At 36.1% G+C, this 17,339-nt stretch overlaps 1 protein-coding gene across 1 annotated transcript in view; it reads left to right on the forward strand.

The window, feature by feature from the left end:
* The window catches only part of CHM (CHM Rab escort protein), a 236,081-nt gene that overhangs the window by 76,781 nt on the left and 141,961 nt on the right, over positions 1-17,339 (forward strand). Inside the window, exons 5-7 of the mRNA XM_044234493.1 lie at positions 10,040-10,427; positions 16,132-16,248; positions 16,787-16,907. Coding sequence (XP_044090428.1) covers positions 10,040-10,427; positions 16,132-16,248; positions 16,787-16,907 — 626 coding nt within the window. The remainder of the gene's footprint in view (positions 1-10,039; positions 10,428-16,131; positions 16,249-16,786; positions 16,908-17,339) is intronic.

The following is a 17,339-nucleotide window of genomic DNA, read 5'->3' on the forward strand; positions in this document are numbered from 1 at the left end:
TTTGATGAACAGAATTTTGTTTACTAGTGCGTTAAGTGGAGTTTTGGGAGTTTTCTGGTGTCCTTGTAAATTCTAGTTAGGTATTAAATTTAACCTTAGCTGAAGTACAAAAACATTGTTTTTAACAGAAAGTAAGGACAATCTTGTGTTTTTATTGCATATGTTTTCCATAGTGCTAGGGATTTCACAAAATGATATTGAGAATAGTAAGACTTACTGATTTATAGTTGTAGGACAAATTTACAAGTTTACAAAAAAATTTCTTTTCTTATTCTTACACCTTTAACTATTTTGTCGTGTTTTCCAGATTATTCAGCATTAATACATTTCATTCATTGTAGAAAGGCCCTTTTCTCAGAAGGTAATAGAGAGCCATTGACTAGATAAGTTGCTCTGTTCAGTTTCCATGGTGTCATTATCAAGGTCTGTAATAAGAAGAAATTGCCGTATTTTGTCTTATCTGTAAAATGCAGTTGATTATCATGTCATTCCTTAGTTTAATTTGTAGATGTGGGACTTCTACTGAAAGTTGTCACCTTAGATCCCTCTTAGAACACAGTTTGGTTTATTTGCTTTTTAAAATAAAAGTGTAGAGTGTAAATAATGCTGTAGAAAATATACACATCACATGTCATATTATTGCTCTTCATTTTTAATGTTGTAATGACAATAGTATCATAGCGTAATCTGATCAAAGAGGTTTCAAAAACCCAGGTTTCAAAAACCCTGGATATGTGTATTTTGAGTTGTCTGTTGACCTTTGCAAAGTTTAGCAGTATTTTATATTTGATTACTATCTCATGTTTGATTAGTCTTTTGGAGTTTGTAAAATACTTTGCATATATGTTAGCTCATTTATGGTACAACAGCCTCATGAAAGGTTAGGAAGCTGGTCTGATTCCCATTTTATAAATGGATCTGAGAGATTAAGTGGGTTTCCTAATACCTGCTGATTAATGCATCTAGAACTTTTCCCACTTTACTTTCCTAGATCTAAAAGGTAGGATTAGATCATTAATGATACTGCGTTTTATTTTATTATATTTAACTAAAATTATTGTATTATAATGGTAAAGATCTTGGCATTTTATTTCTTTTTTTAGTGGAACTGTAAATATTCTTTATTTTTTTCCAAGTTTTTATTTAAACTCCAGTTAGTTAATATACACATTACTTACAAGTGTAGAATTTAGTAATTCAGCAATTATATACAACACAATTATATACATATAGTATATATATGCTATATGTATATCTCACATAATCTTTTTCAATTTATCAGTCAGTGGACATTGGGGCTCTTTCCATAATTTAGTTATGTTGATAATGCTTCTGTAAACATCAGGGTGCATGCATCCCTTTAAGATAATATTCTTGTATTCTTTGGGTGAATACCCTATGGTGCAATTGCTTGGTTGTACAGTACTATTTTTAATGTTTTGAGGAACCTCCATACTGTTGTCCAGAGTGGCTGTACTAGTTTGTATTCCCTTCAACAGCGTAACAGGGTTCCCCTTTCTCCACATTCTCACCAAGACCTTTTGTTTCCTGTGTTGTTAATTTTATCCATTCTGACAGGTATGAGGTAGTTTTGATTTTTAGTTCCCTGATGATTAGTGATGTTAATCATCTTTTCATGTGTCTGGTGACCATCTGTGTGTCTTTTAGAAAAAAATGTCTGTTCATGTCTTTTGCCCATTTTTTAACTGGATTATTTGTTTTTGGGTGTGGATTTTGAAAAGTTCTTTATAAATTTTAGGTACTAACCCTTCATTAGATACATCATTTGAGAATGTCTTCTCCAATTTTGTAGGTTCCATTTTAGTTTTGTTGGTTATTTCCTTCACTGTGCAGAATTTTTTTTATTTTGATGAAGTCCTGATAGTTTATTTTTGCTGTTATTTCCCTTGCCTCAGGAGACGTATCTAGTAAGAAGTTGCTACAGCCAATGTCAAAGAGGTTGCTGCCTGTGTTCTCCTCTAGGATTTTATTGTTTTCCTGTCTCACTTTTAGGTATTTCATTCATTTTAAATTTATTTTTGTATATAGTATAAATAAGTGGTCTGGTTTCATTTTTTGCATGTTGCTCTCCGGTTTTTCCAACACCATTTGTTGAAGAGACTGTCTTTTCCCCATTGGATAATCTCTCCTCCTTTGCTGAAGATTAATTGACCAGGTAGTGGTGGGTTCATTTCTGGGTTTTCTCTTCTGTTCTGTTGATCTGTGTATCTGGTTCTGTGCCAATATTATGCTTGATCAGTACAGCTTTGTAATGATATAACTTAAGGTCTTGAATTGTGATGTCTACAGCTTTGCTTTTCTTTTTGAAGATTGGTTTTTGCTATTTGGAGTATTTTGTGGTTCCATACAAATTTTAGAATTGTTTGTTCTAGTTCTGTGAAAAATGCTGCTATAACTTTGATAAAGATTTCATGAACTGTGTAGATTGCTTTGGGCAGTATAGACATTTTAACAATATTTGTTCTTCCAATCCATGAGCTTGCAATGTTTTTTCATTTCTTTGTGTCATCTTCAGTTTCTTTCGTAAGTGTTCTAGTTTTCAGAGTATAGATCTTTTACTTCTTTGGGTAGGTTTATTCCTAGGTATCTTGTGATTTTTGGAATATTTGTAGGAGGGGATCAATTCCTTGATTTCTCTTTCTGCTACTTCATTATTGTTGTATAGATGTGCACCAGATTTCTGTCTGTTGGTTTTGTATCCTGTGACTTTACTGAATTCGTGTATCAGTCCTTGCAGCTTTTTGGTGCAGTCTTTGGGGTTTTCTTTATAGAGTATCATGTAATCTGCAAATAGTGAGAGTTTAACTTCTTCCTTGCCAGTTTGGATGCCTTTTATTTCTTTGTATTATTTGATTCCTGTGGCTAGGACTTCCAGTACTATGTGAAATAATTGTGATAAGAGTAGAAATCCCTATCTTGTCTGTGACTATAGAGGTAAAACTCTTTGCTTTTCCCCACTGAGAATGATACTAGGTGTGGATTTTTCATATGTGGCCTTTATTATGTTGAGGTATGATCCCTCTAACCCTACTTTGTTGAAGGTTTTTTTTTTTTTTTTAAATTTGACAGATAGAGGGAGATCACAAGTAGGCAGAGAGGCAGGCAGAGAGAGAGGCGGAAACAGGCTACCTGCTGAGCAGAGAGCCCGATGCAGGACTCGATCCCAGGACCCTGAGATCATGACCTGAGCTGAAGGCAGAGGCTTAACCCACTGAGCCACTCAGGTGCCCCGAAGGTTTTTTTTGTTTTTTGTTTTTTTATAATGAATGTATGTTGTACTCTGTCTGTCAGATGTTTTCTCTACATCTTTTTGAAGGATCATATGGTTCTTATCTTTTTTTTTAATTACTGTGGTTTATCATATTGATTGATTTCCAAATATTGAAACTTCTTGTGGCCCATTAATAAATCCTGCTTGATCATGGTGAATGATTCTTTTAATGTACTGTCAGATTCAATTTGCTAGTATCCTATTGAGATTTTTTATATCCATGTTCATCAGGGATATCAGCCTGTAGTTGCGTTTTTTTTTAAAGATTTTATTATTTACTTATTTGACAGAGAGATAGATCACAAGTAGGCAGAAAGAAAGGGAGAAGCATGCTCTCTGCTGAACAGAGAGCCCGATGTGGGGCTCGATCCCAGGACCCTGAGATCATGACCTGAGCCGAAGGCAGAGGCTTAACCCACTGAGCCACCCAGGTGCCCCTGTAGTTGCCTTTTTTAATGGAGTCTTTGTTTGGTGTTGGAATTAAGGTAATGCTGGCCTCATAGAATGAATTTGGAAGTTTTCCTTCCTCTTCTGTTTTTTTAGAATACTTTCAGAAGAAAAGTTATTAACTCTTCTTTTTTTTTAATTTTTTTTATTATTTTCTTTAAGTTTTTTTTTCAATTTATTTATTTTCAGAAAAACAGTATTCATTATTTTTTCACCACACCCAGTGCTCCATGCAAGCTGTGCCCTCTATAATACCCACCACCTGGTACCCCAACCTCCCACCCCCCCGCCACTTCAAACCCCTCAGATTGTTTTTCAGATTTTTTTTTAAATTTTATTTATTTGACAGACAGAGATCACAAGTAGGTAGAGAGGCAGGCAGAGAGAGAGGAGGAAGCAGCCTCCCTGCTGAGCAGAGAGCCGTTAAATGTTTGGTAGAATTCCCCCTGGGAAACCATCTGGCCCTGGACTTTGGTTTGTCAGGACATTTTTGATTACTGATTCAGCTTCTTTGGTGCTTCTGCATCTGTTTCTGTTTCTTTCTGCTTCAGTTTTGGTAGCTTATGTGTTTCTAGGACTTTATCCATTGCTTCCAAGTTGTCCAATTTGTTGACATATAATTTCTCATAATACTTTGATAATTTCATAATATCTGATAATTGTATTTCTGTGGTGTTGGTTGTTATTTCTTCTCTCTCATTTCTGATTTTATTTATTTGGGTCCAGTTTCTCCTTTCTTTTTCATAAGTCCAGCTAGGGGTTTACCACTTAACAATTTAAGGAATCAACTCCTAGTTTCATTGATGGGTTCTACTGTTTTTTGTTTGTTTATTTAGTTTCTTTATCATTTATTTCTGCTCTGATCTTTATTATTTTCTTTCCTCTGCTGGCTTTAGGCTTCATTTGTATTTCTTTGTCTAGCTCCTTTAGGTGTAAGTTTAGGTTGTTTATTTGGGATTTTTCTTTCTTGGACTGTCATGTTTTCATTTTAATTTTTTTCCATCTATTTTTTTTTTAATTCTTTAATTTCCTGGTTGACCCATTCATCTTTTTTTTTTAGAATTATTTATTGATTTTAGAGAGAGAGAAGGAGAGAATGAAAAGGGAGATGGAGAGAGAATCTCAAGCAGACTCAGCACAGAGCCAAAACGGGGCTCAATCTCACGACCCTGAGATCATGATCTGAGCTAAAACCAGGCATCCCAGGTCCATTCATTTTTTAGTAGCATGTTGTTTTACCTACATGTATTTGTGGTTTTTCCCAATTTTTTCTTGTTTTTGACTTCAAGTTTCATAGCATTGTGGTCTGAAAAGATGCATGGTATGATCACATCTTTTTGTGGTTGTTGAGGTCTGAGTTGTGACCTAGTATGTGGTCTGTTCTTGAGAATGTCACATGTGCACTCGAAAAGAATGTGTATTCTGTTGCTTTAGGATGAAGTGTTCTGAATATGTCTGTTAAGTCCATTTGGTCCAGTATGGTGTTCAAAACTATTGTCTCCTTGTTGATTTTCTGCCTAGATGATCTGTCCGTGATGTAATTGGAGTGTTAAAGTCCTGTAGTATTACTGTCTTATTATCAATGAGTTTCTTCATGTTTTTTATTAGTTCTTTTATACATTTGGGTGCTCCCCATATTGAGGATATAAATATTTACAATTGTTAGATCTCCCTATTGGATAGTCTGCTTTATTATGATATAATACCCTTCTTCATCTCTTATTATAATCTACTCTGGCTTCATTTTGATGTCTATTTGCATGCTAAATGTTTATCCATCCCCTCATGTTCAGTGTGCAAGTGTCATTAGGTCTAAAATGAGTCTCTTGTAGGCAGCATTTAAATGGGTCTTGTTTTGTTACACATTTTGCCATCCTCTGTCTTGTGATTAGAGCATGTATTCCATTTGTATTCAGAACTGTTGATAGCTATATATTTATTGCCATTTTATTACTTGTTTTGTTGTGTCCGGAGATTTTCTCTGTTCCTTTCTTCTCTTTGTCACTTTTGTTCTTTTCTTTCGACTCAAATAGTTCCCTTTAGTATTTCTTTCAGGGCTGGTTTAGTGGTCACAAACTCCTTTAGTTTTTGTTTCTCTGGGAAGCTCTTCATCTCTCCTTCTGTTCTGTATGATAGCCTTGGTGGGTAGAGTATTCTTAGCTGCTGATTTTTCCTATTCAGAACTTTGAGTATATCATGCCACTGTCTTCTTACTTACTAAATTTCTGTGGAGAGATCTGCAGATGGTCTTATGGGTCTTCCTTTGTAAGTTCAGGACTTCTTTTGTCTTGCTCCATTTAGGATTTTTTTCGTTATAGCTATATTTTGCAAATTTAATTATAATAAATCTTGGTGTTGGTCTGCTTTTGTGGATTTTGATGGGAGATGTCTGTGCCTCAGGATTTTGATGTCTTTTTCCTTCCCCAGATTAGGGAATCTTTCAGCTGTTACTTCCTCAGATAAATTTTCTGCCCCCCTCTTCTCTCTCTTCTTGTTCTCAGACTTGTATAGTACAAATGTTACTTCGTTTGATGGAGTCACTGAGTTCCCTAAATATATTCTCCTGATCCATAATACTTCTTTATTCTGTTCAGCTTCATATTTGTCTATTATTTTACCTTCTATATCACTTATCTGTTCCTCTGCTTCTTTTATCCTTGTGTTCATTGTATCCAATCTGTTTCAAATCTTCCTTATTGCAGTTTACATTTCTGTTTTTTTTTTAAACTCTTTTATCTCTGTGGTAAGGGCCATCCTGAAGTCTTCCACTCTTGTCTCAAGCCCAGTCATTATCCTTATGATTGTTGCTTTCAGTTCTCCATTCAGACATATTACTTATATCTGTTTCACTTAGATCTCTGGCTGTGACCTTATCTTGTTTCATTTGGGATGAATTCCTCCATCTAGGCATTTTCCCTAGGTTTCTGATTTATTTGCTTGTTGGAAAAGCTTGTTCTGTTGCCTGCTTTTGAGTGTAATGGCTTTATGAAGAAGATGTCATATAGTGCCCAGGGCCTGATGCTTCAGGGCATGTCTCTGATGCATGCTGCACGCATTCTGCTGCTTGTTTTGGGTGCTCTGTCCTTCAGGCCAGTCATCTACAGAGTCTGTCCTTGCCTTCATTGGGCAGTGTTTTATCCTTGGGCAGTGTGGTGAGTTTAACTAGGTGTACTCTGGTCTGTTTGTTAAATGAGACCCAATACTACTTCCACTAGGCCTGAATCTTTGCATAACTCTCTGGTCAGGAGATGTTGTTTGAACAGGGGGTTTCTGCTGGTCTTCTGGGGCAGGGTCCTGCCAAGGACCAAGGATCAAGGACCAACTTGACCAAGAAGGGCAGTGGGGGTAAAGTGCAGGGGTGTTGGACCTGATATAAGCAGGTAAGGCAGCCACTGTAGGTTCTCTGGTGTTTATAACAGTTGGTTCTTTTTTTATGCTGAGGGGAGGGGGAGGGAAGTGAAACCAGGCAACTCCACTGTCTCTGGAGAGGGATCTCCGTTCTTGTTCCCAGGAACTTATTTTGAGAAGAGGGAATTATCTCCCCCTGGGTGTCCCAGGGCTTCTTTAGATGGCTGTCTGTCCCCAGGTTGTTTTCATGTCTTCTCCCCAGGAGCAGTGCAGTGTGCCTTCCAGACTCTATTCCAGCCATGCTGTGGATTTCTAAAACTCTAGTCTTCAATCCCTGCTGGTTGTAAAAACTCACAAAAATCTCCCCCTCTTGTTTTCCTAGCCAGTGGCTTTGGAGAAGTATTCTCCCTGTGTGTTCCCCTGTATGCTTCTCTCTCCCTTATCGTTCTCCCAGACCAGGGCTCCCTCCCCTCCACAACATCAGAGATCTGTTTCTCCCCCAAAGCATGTCCCTGTACTTCCTACCTTCCTCCATGTGGCCTCTTCTATCCCTTTGGTTGTGGAATTTGTTTTGTCAGTCTTCAGGTTGATTTCTTGGGTATTCAGGATGATTTGGTAGTTATCTAGTTGTTTTCAAGGGAGAAGAAGAACTTAGGATCCTTCTATTCCATCATCCCAGCTCTTCTTCCAGCATTTTATTTTTTTGACATTTATGTTATGTTACTCTTTCATCATATGTTTTTTATTGTAGTGTTTATTGTATTCATTTTAATAAGACTTTAAATTTTTTTAATTTTTTTAAGATTTTATTTATTTGACAGAGAGATCACATTTAGGCAGAGATAGAGGGGGAAGCAGGATCCCTGCTGAGCAGAGAGCCTGATGTGGGGCTCCATCCCAGGACTGTAAGATCATGACCTGAGCCCAAGGCAGAGGCTTAACCCATTGAGCCACCCAGGTTCCCCAATAAGACATTTTTTAAGTGTACTCAGACTTTTGAATTTATAATTTATTGCTTTTTCCTGGCCTCGTATCTTGTGTTTTTTACAAATTCAGTTTGTTTCATGTTTACACACACACACACACGCACACACACACACACCCTGTTGGCATGTAGAAACCATTTATTCTTCACAAATTTATTTGATAGCATGTCTGTAGAGCAGTGCAGAAGGTGCTGTGAGGGACACATAAATAGAGATGTTCTGATCTTCCCTCAAGGGAATTAAAGTCTACATCAGAGATAAAGTGTATCCTAAACAACCAAAGGACTATTAAAAGGAACTGATAAGTAAATGCAAGGTAAATTGCATGTGTGTATTGTGGGGACATGAGTAATAGAACGATACATATGGTTGGTTTAAGGAAGTTTTTTGGGGAAATATTTAAAATTTTTTCTTACAATGGATTGTTAAAGTACATGCCTATTTTCGAAAGTAGGAGAATTACAATATTATGGTAGTGGGATGAATAACCCAGGGGACAAAAATGATACAGTCCAAAACATGGAGATTAGAGTTGATAGACTCAGAGAGATGCTATGTCTGAAAACAAGAGAGATAAGACTAGAAAGTAGTTTATAAAGAAGTGATATGGGTTAGAGGCAGAAAGATTTTATGGGGTAGGGTTTAGAGATCATATAAGAAAGAGCAGCTATAAGTTCTTGAGCAATCAGTTAGCAGGTGTTTACTTCCCAGGGCCTTTTACTGGCATTTTTAGTGTTTCACAGTAGGTCAGCTTTTTTTTAAGATTTTATTTATTTATTTGACAGTCAGAGATCACAAATAGGCGGGGGGAGGGGGAAGCAGCCTCCCTGCTGAGCAGAGAGCCTGATGCGGGGCTTGATCCCAGGGTCCCGAGATCATGACCCGAGCCAAAGGCAGAGGCTTAACCCACTGAGCCACTCAGGCACCCCCGCAGTAGGTCAACTTAATGAAGTGTAGGTTCTATGGTGGATAACATGAAAGTGAAATGCGTAATGCAGGTAGATTGAACAGGAGCTTCTTTTATCAGTCAAAGCAATATGGACCGAGAATGTTAACTGTAATCGTAACTTTGAAATAGAGTAATAGACACTAATACTAAAACAAATAAAGCAGGAAAGAATACAGAAAGATCCTCTTAGATACCACATTGTGGGGGCACCTGGGTGGCTCAGTGGGTTAAGCCGCTGCCTTCGGCTCAGGTCATGATCTCAGGATCCTGGGATCGAGTCCCGCATCGGGCTCTCTGCTTGGCAGGGAGCCTGCTTCCCTCTCTCTCTCTCTGCCTGCCTCTCCATCTACTTGTGATTTCTCTCTGTCAAATAAATAAATAAAATCTTAAAAAAAATTTATAGATACCACATTGTGATAAGCCAACTTAAACTTTGTGGCAGACTTTTTGTAGCTCTGTCACACCATCAATAATATTAATCTTTGATAACTACCACTGTTGAATATGTACTGTATACTAGGTACTGTGACAGGTTCTTTGCATGTGATGCCATGAAGACTAAACTATTATTCTTCAAAACAACCTTGTGAGGTAGATGCTATTATCCATGTGTTATAGATGAATAATTTAGATCAGAGAGGATAAATAAGTTCACAGAGTTAGCTAATCACAGGGTTTGGGCATTGTCCTGTTTATTCTGAAACCTGTGTTCTTAACCACTTTTGATTTGTTTCTAAAATACAATTCCCCTGATGGCATTAAAGTCTCAAAAGTGTACATGTGACAGACCCTACTAAACTCTGAGGTCTTTATGTGTATTTTTAAAATATTAACTATGTTTCATATTGTATCGAAACCTTAACAGGTGAATGTTTACTGTGTGGTTCATACAAGGCAAAATGTATACTGAACTTGATAAAATAAATGAGGTAAAGAAATAAAAATTGCCATTAAAATAGTATAAAATGTAGCCAGTACAATTATCAGAACTGTATTGTTATTATAATTTCTCATTAGTCAGGATTTACATGAAGATGTTGAAGAAGCTGGTGCACTGCAGAAAAATCATGCTTCTGTGATATCTGGGAACCCCACAGAAGCTGCACATTCTGCCTGTCTGCCTTCAGAAGATGAGTCATTATGCAGTGTGATCTGTGAAGTGCCCAGAGAACAAACTCCAAGCAGTGATCTAGAGACTGCCCTAGAAATACACGATGTGGAAGTAACAGGAGAAAAAGAAAAGTATTATGACAACAAAACTTGTGTGAAGTCAGCTTCAGAAGAAGAAACAAGTGAAAATGTGCCTACAGAAGAAGACACTGCATTGCAACCAAAGAAAAATAGGATTACTTACTCACAAATTATTAAAGAAGGCAGGAGGTTTAATATTGATTTGGTATCAAAAGTAAGTACTAATTATCTTCATCTTCTCATTAGAATAATACTGATTTTTAATTGATTGAAAATAGCATCTGGGACCATAAACCCAGTTTTCATAATTTTATTTTTTTAAAGTGTGGAACATTTGTTTTATAAAGAGATAGTAGCCAGAGATTTATAATTCAGTTAAAATATTCTTTAAATATAGGTTTAAAAATGCATTTAAATTGCTCAGTACTGGGCGCCTGGGTGACTCAGTCAGTTGAACCTCTGCCTTTGGCTCAGGTCATGATCCCAGGGTCCTAGCATTGAGTCCCACATCGGGCTCTCTGCTCAGCAGGGAGCCTGCTTCTCCCCCCCCCCCGCCTGCCTCTCTGCCTACTTGTGATCTCTCAAATAAATAAATAAAATCTTAAAAAAAAAAAGCTCAGTACTATAGCACAAGAATTCTTTTGTACTGGAGCATAGAGTCCACTCAAATATTCTCCTACTGTATGGACACTGTCAATTCTATCAAGAAAAAAATTCTAATGAACCTAATTATAAATTTATGTTATATTTATAGTTTATTAAATTAACTTTTTTAGCCCTTCTATATAGTAATTATTTTAACATCTGTATGATGATGAACATTCTGAATAAACGGATGCATTTTTGAAAATCATCTGTTCGGGTGTGAGAGCTTTGGAGGATAATTTAATAGTTGGGAGGCTGGGAACAATGCTGTTGTCTTTGGTTAGGTTTCAGTCCTGAACTCTGATGATAGGTCAGTGTAACTTCAGAGGAGGTCCTTGAGTCTTTGGAGAGTACAATGTTGTATTGGGTTTATAGGAAGCAAGGTTAATTTAGCACAAAAAGAACAGAAAACCAGCAAGGATAATGGTCTTAAACGGTTAGAAACAGGGAGCACCTGGATGGCTCAGTTGATTGTCTGCCTTCGGCTTAGGTCTTGATCCCAGAGCCCTTGGACTGAACCCCACATCAGGCTCCCTGCTCACTGGAGAGTCTGCTTCTCTTTCTGCTCCTCCCTCCGCTCCTGTGTGTGCACACTTTCTCTTTTCTCTCTCTCTAAACTAGATAAATGGAAATCTTAAAAAAAAAAAAAAGGTTAGAAATAGGGCTGGGAGAAAGTAGAAAGAAACAGATCAAATCCCATAAATTGAGGGCAAACAATAAGAAATTAAAAGAAGTAGGAAAGCATGGTGAATAACATAGACTTGCCTCAAAACTAGGCTTTTCAATTTAAGTGCTCTCTTGAAGTTCCCAGTTACAGAGTAGAGTAATTGCATATTCCTCACATTTTGCTGATACAATCCCATACACTCATACTGCTGCTCTCTTTGAACCTGATGCCTAAAAATGTGAGTAAATTTTACTACCCTTTGTTTCTTTCTATCACATAGCTGTCTCTGTGTCTGATTCTGTCCTCCTCTGAGTTGTGTGCTACTTTGGTCCTACTTATTATTTCTGCGCCATCTGTTCGACCTTCTCCAGCCACTGTGCCCCTGTTGTGCTTTGAAATGTAGCATTTTTTCCATGCTACCTTAGCTATTGATTTCTGGGTGAAGTTTAATCATAGTTTACTAATGGTCTTCCTGTTCTCTTGAACAGAAAATAAGTTTTACAAAACCAAAAAATAAAACAAACAAACAAAAAAAAACGATTTCAAGTGACAAAAGAACTTTGTTCTGGAATTTTCATTTTAATTAGGTACTAGGAATTTGGAATGTCTAACTTAAAAGATGATACAAATGTTGGTTAAGAATCAACACTAGTTGGGGGCGCCTGGGTGGCTCAGTGGGTTAAGCTGCTGCCTTTGGCTCAGGTCATGATCTCAGGGTCCTGGGATCGAGTCCCGCATCGGGCTCTCTGCTCAGCAGGGAGCCTGCTTCCCTATCTCTCTCTCTCTCTCTCTGGCTGCCTCTCCATCTACTTGTGATTTCTCTCTGTCAAATTAATAAATAAAATCTTAAAAAAAAGAATCAACACTAGTTTATAATAGTTTCTATCCCTTATGGTAGCTGAAATACAGTATAAATATTGCAAAGGAAAATTATAGAAGATGGTGCTGTATCAATTTTTGGGATTAATGTAGGAAATTATTCACTTGTATAAAAGAAAGTGAATGCTGATTATAGTGGAGGAGAGATAGTTTAATTAGATGCTAAGATTTTTTTTATCCATCTTTTTTTTAAAATATTTTATTTATTTATTTGACAGAGATCACAAGTAGGCAGAGAGGCAGGCAGAGAGAGAGGGACGTGGAAGCAGGCTCCCCGCTGAGCAGAGAGCTGGATGTGGGGCTCGATCCCAGGATCCTGGGATCATGACCTGAGCTGAAGGCAGAGGCTTTAACCCACTGAGCCACCCAGGTGCCCCAGATGCTAAGATGTTTGAGGAGACTTTTAAGATTTCTGGGTATTTTCATGAGTTTCACTGGATCACAATAGTGGTTCTTTTAGGGTAAATTAAAAAAAAAAGATGTGTCTAGAGCAGTCAAGACAGTTGTACTTTGTCCTGCATAATAGTTTTCATGGTTTTACATATTTAAAAATAATAATAAATTCATCCTGTAAAAGCAGCAATAGCGAAAGAATGTAGAGCCATAGCAATATAAGAGATTTATTATCATTTTTTAATGTTAGTCATTTAGCGAATATTTACTGAGTACCTGTGGTGTGGAAAGCAGTACATTCCACGATATTGGGGCAGTTACTCCTTGGAAAGTCGGTCCTAATTTCAGTTATTGCATCTACGTTTAGGATGATTGCCAAATATCTATTTTAAGCCCTACCTCTTTCCTCAAGTCCAGTTTGATGTCTCCGAACTACTTGACGTTTCTGCATACATTCCATCTCAAAGTCATTATGGTAAAATTGACACATTACTGTGGTGCTTTATAGTTTACAGAACACATCCACATAAATATAGGCTTTTTTTCCTATTTCTTCTTTTCAAAATTTCTTACTAACATATAATGTATTATCTGCTACAGGAGTACAGGTCTGTGAATCATCAGTCTTACACAATTCGCAGCACTCACCATAATACATACCCTCCCCAGTGTCCATCACCCAGCCACCCCTCTCCTCCACAACCCTCAGTTTGTTTCCTGAGATTAAGAGTCTCTTATGGTTTGTCTCCCTCTCCCGGTCCCATCTTTTTTCATTTTTTTCCCTCTCCGCCTCCCACAACCCAAGTAGTCTTATACTACTCAGGGTTGGTTAGTTAAAATACTTACCATTTTTTTTTTAAGATTTTATTTATTTATTTGACAGAGAGAAATCACAAGTAGATGGAGAGGCAAGCAGAGAGAGAGAGAGGGAAGCAGGCTCCCTGCTGAGCAGAGAGCCCGATGCGGGGCTCGATCCCAGGACCCTGAGATCATGACCTGAGCCGAAGGCAGCGGCTTAACCCACTGAACCACCCAGGCACCCAAATACTTACCATTTTTATATAGTGAGTATAGTATTATTATAGGTTAGTTAAATAAAATACTTATCATATTTATATAGTATATATAGTATTATAGTATGATATACTTCTTAGAGTAATAGAGAAAATCAAGGTCAAAGTTCATAGAATTAAAACTCTTTTCTTAGAAGTCCATACCCTTAATTATTATGGAACCAACATGGCCAAGTGAAGCAAAGATGATACATTAATTATTAAATCTAATTCTCAATATTTAATCAAAATGAAGTATTATTATTTATTTTTACTTAAGTATAATTAACATACAATATTGTATTAATTTCAGTTGTACAGCATATTGATTAGACACTTCTGTACATTTACTCATTGCTTACCATGCTGACTCACCATCTGTCACCATGTAACATTGTTATAATATTATTGACTATGTACCCTGTGCTGTGCTTTTATTCTCCATGTATAACTGTAAGTTTGTAACTCTTAATTCCCTTTGTATGTTTCATCCAACCACACCTACCCATCTGTCTGGCAACCACACAGTTTGTTCTCTGTAGTTAAGAGTCTGTTTTTTTGTTTCTTTGTTTAAATGTTTTCTGTTCAGATTCCATATGTGAGTGAAATCATGTGGTGATTGTCTTTCTCTGACTTATTTCACTTAGTATTTCACCCTCTGAGTCCAACCATGTTGTTGCAAATGGCAAGATTTCATTCTCTTTTATGACCAAGTAATTCTGTTGTGTATATATAGTATACAACTTTATCCATTTTTTTGTTGAAGGGTACTTGGTATTCTTTAGCTTCTCATCACTGAAATTTCTGTTAGATCACTTAGAGAGTGGTGAAACAGAGGCTTAGGTTTAAATACTATACTTGTTATTACTAAGCTTCAGACAAAAGTTTAATTAAAACTTCAGACAAAAGTTTAATTAAAACTTTAATTGAAATGTGTTCTCTTAAATGCATTATTTTTAAGCTGGCATTAAATCTTAAGCTTTACTAGATCTTATTAAGTGAAAATACATTTTATGTTTGTATTAATATTTGTGAAATTATTGTGACTACTGAGGGATCATTGAATTTCAAGTATTGTTTTTAAACAAATTAGGTATTTGAATAATCTATTTTTTATTATAATTACAGAATATTTGGCAATTTATTCTTCAGATCATGGGCTGTATCAGTTGTGTAGGGTATTAGGCTGAAGATAATGAAGTAACATGCTGTATTTAGTCAGGGTATTGGATTAGTCCCCCCCCCCAAAAAAAAATAGCAATGCCAGTTTTGTTTTGCACATTGTTGGGCTTTATAAAAATTCATTTAACTAATACTGATTTTCAGAGTCCTTACTGACCTCTTGGATGCTCAGAATAACAGTTTGGATTGATTTTTGAAATTCCCTTTCTCTTTGTATTAAAGCTGATTGTTTTTCTTTCCTCCCCTATTAGAGATGTAACATTTACATTTTTAACATTTAGAGTCAGACACTTAAAAGTATATCAGTATGGGACATTGCCGAATGTGTTGCACTTAACATGTGGTTAAATTTAGAACAGGCAAGATAATACTGTTGAAGTTGTTTTTGTCTAATATTGGTTATGAGAGATGTGAAAGATTAAATCAATTCCTATTGTGCATGCTGGCAATAACTATTATCCTCTCTTCTTGAGAAAGATATATCTCATATAAATCTAGACTGCTAGGATTATAGAGGGACCTTAAAATTCAACTCTTGTGGTGGAAATACATAACCACTTTTTTTCTTTTTTGTTTGGTGAGGAAGTCCAGCGAGCTGGTGTCTTCTTAATAACCACCTGCCCTTATATAAGGCTATAGTCTCTTATTCAAAACCTTGGGCCTGGTGTGTTCTGTTCTTTAGATTTAAAAAATTATTTTGGGAAGTAATACACTACATGTGCTGGTATGCTATATATGAGGCAACATTCTTAGCAGTCTTTAATTAATTAAAGTAATTAAACCTATTAATATTTCTGCAGTCAGATGTACTAATATTCACAGTTAGCAGGGCAAAGATAGAAGAGCCTTATAACAATTCGGGTCATTTTGTTGTCAAACTATTTATGGAAAAACTTTGGATTCCAGAGTTTTTTGGGTTTTGAATTTCAGATAATCAGTTGTAAACCTGTAATAAAATGTTATGTACTGCAATATTAATATGTATAATGCTTTTTACAAATATTTAAAAATATAATGGAATTATGTCTTTATTTAGCATTTATCATTTTTTCCACAATTTTACCTTTTACTTCATCCTGTAAAATATTTTCTTTGTACAGCTGCTGTATTCTCGAGGATTGCTAATTGATCTTTTAATCAAATCTAATGTAAGTCGATATGCAGAGTTCAAAAATATTACCAGGATTCTTGCATTTCGAGAAGGAAGAGTGGAACAGGTACTTTGCTACTCAAGTTTTGCAACAGAGTATGAACTTAAGTTATTATGATTTGTTTTGGAAGAATAAGCAGATAGGATTGTTATTTTCCTGGCAAAGCAGTGAATTCCAATCCCGTATGGGAAAAATAAAGTTAAGAGATTACTCAATTAAAATTTCTACTGTCAATAATTTCATGAACATAATAAATTATGACATATTTCAAAATGTCATAATTTCTGAAGCCTGATGTTGATGTTGAGAAATGGCTAATATTAGGCAGTATTGCTATATTGGAGCTGTCATTTGTATCCAGTTAGGGGTGACATGCCATTGGCCTTTTAATGGCATAAAGAGCAACTTGGCAGAATTAAGTAAGAGAGCTCACAAGTTAATTAGCTTTGAACCCAACAGAGATGCCATTAGAACTGATGGAAGGTAACACAGATGGTTAGAATGGAAATAATGATCTTGCTATATAGTTAAAGGGGAAAAAATGTGATTTGGAATACTTGTATCACTAGGAGGCAGTTTCTTAACTTACAATCATGTTTTTCAGGTTCCTTGTTCTAGAGCAGATGTCTTTAATAGCAAACAACTTACTATGGTAGAAAAACGAATGCTAATGAAGTTTCTTACATTTTGTATGGAGTATGAAAAACATCCTGATCAATATAAAGGTATTGTTTTCCATTAAATTGTGTTCTCTAATTATTTGAACTTTCTTATTTTAATATGCTTGCTCTGATGTAAGCCACTCATGTCTTTATTAAAGTACATTTCTTATTCTGCACTATCCAGTAGGTTAGCCATGAACAGCATGTATTATTTAAATTAAAATTAATTAAAATTAAATAAAATTTAAAATTAAGTTCCTCAGTTGGACTAGCCATATTTGAAGTGCTTAGGAGCCACAATTGGTTATTAGCTACTATGGCTACAGTACATCTATAGAATGTTTTCATCATTGTGGAAGTGCTATGCTGGGTGTTTAGTTTTTATTCATCTTAATTAAATACTGCCGTCAACTAATTCTTCATAGATGAAAGTCTCTTTTCATTGTTCTGTTAATTTTTTTCAGCAGTGAAAAAAATCTGTGTAGTTTTTTCATT

This window comes from Neovison vison, chromosome X (assembly GCF_020171115.1).
Source record: "Neovison vison isolate M4711 chromosome X, ASM_NN_V1, whole genome shotgun sequence".
Taxonomy (NCBI): Eukaryota; Metazoa; Chordata; class Mammalia; order Carnivora; family Mustelidae; genus Neogale; species Neogale vison.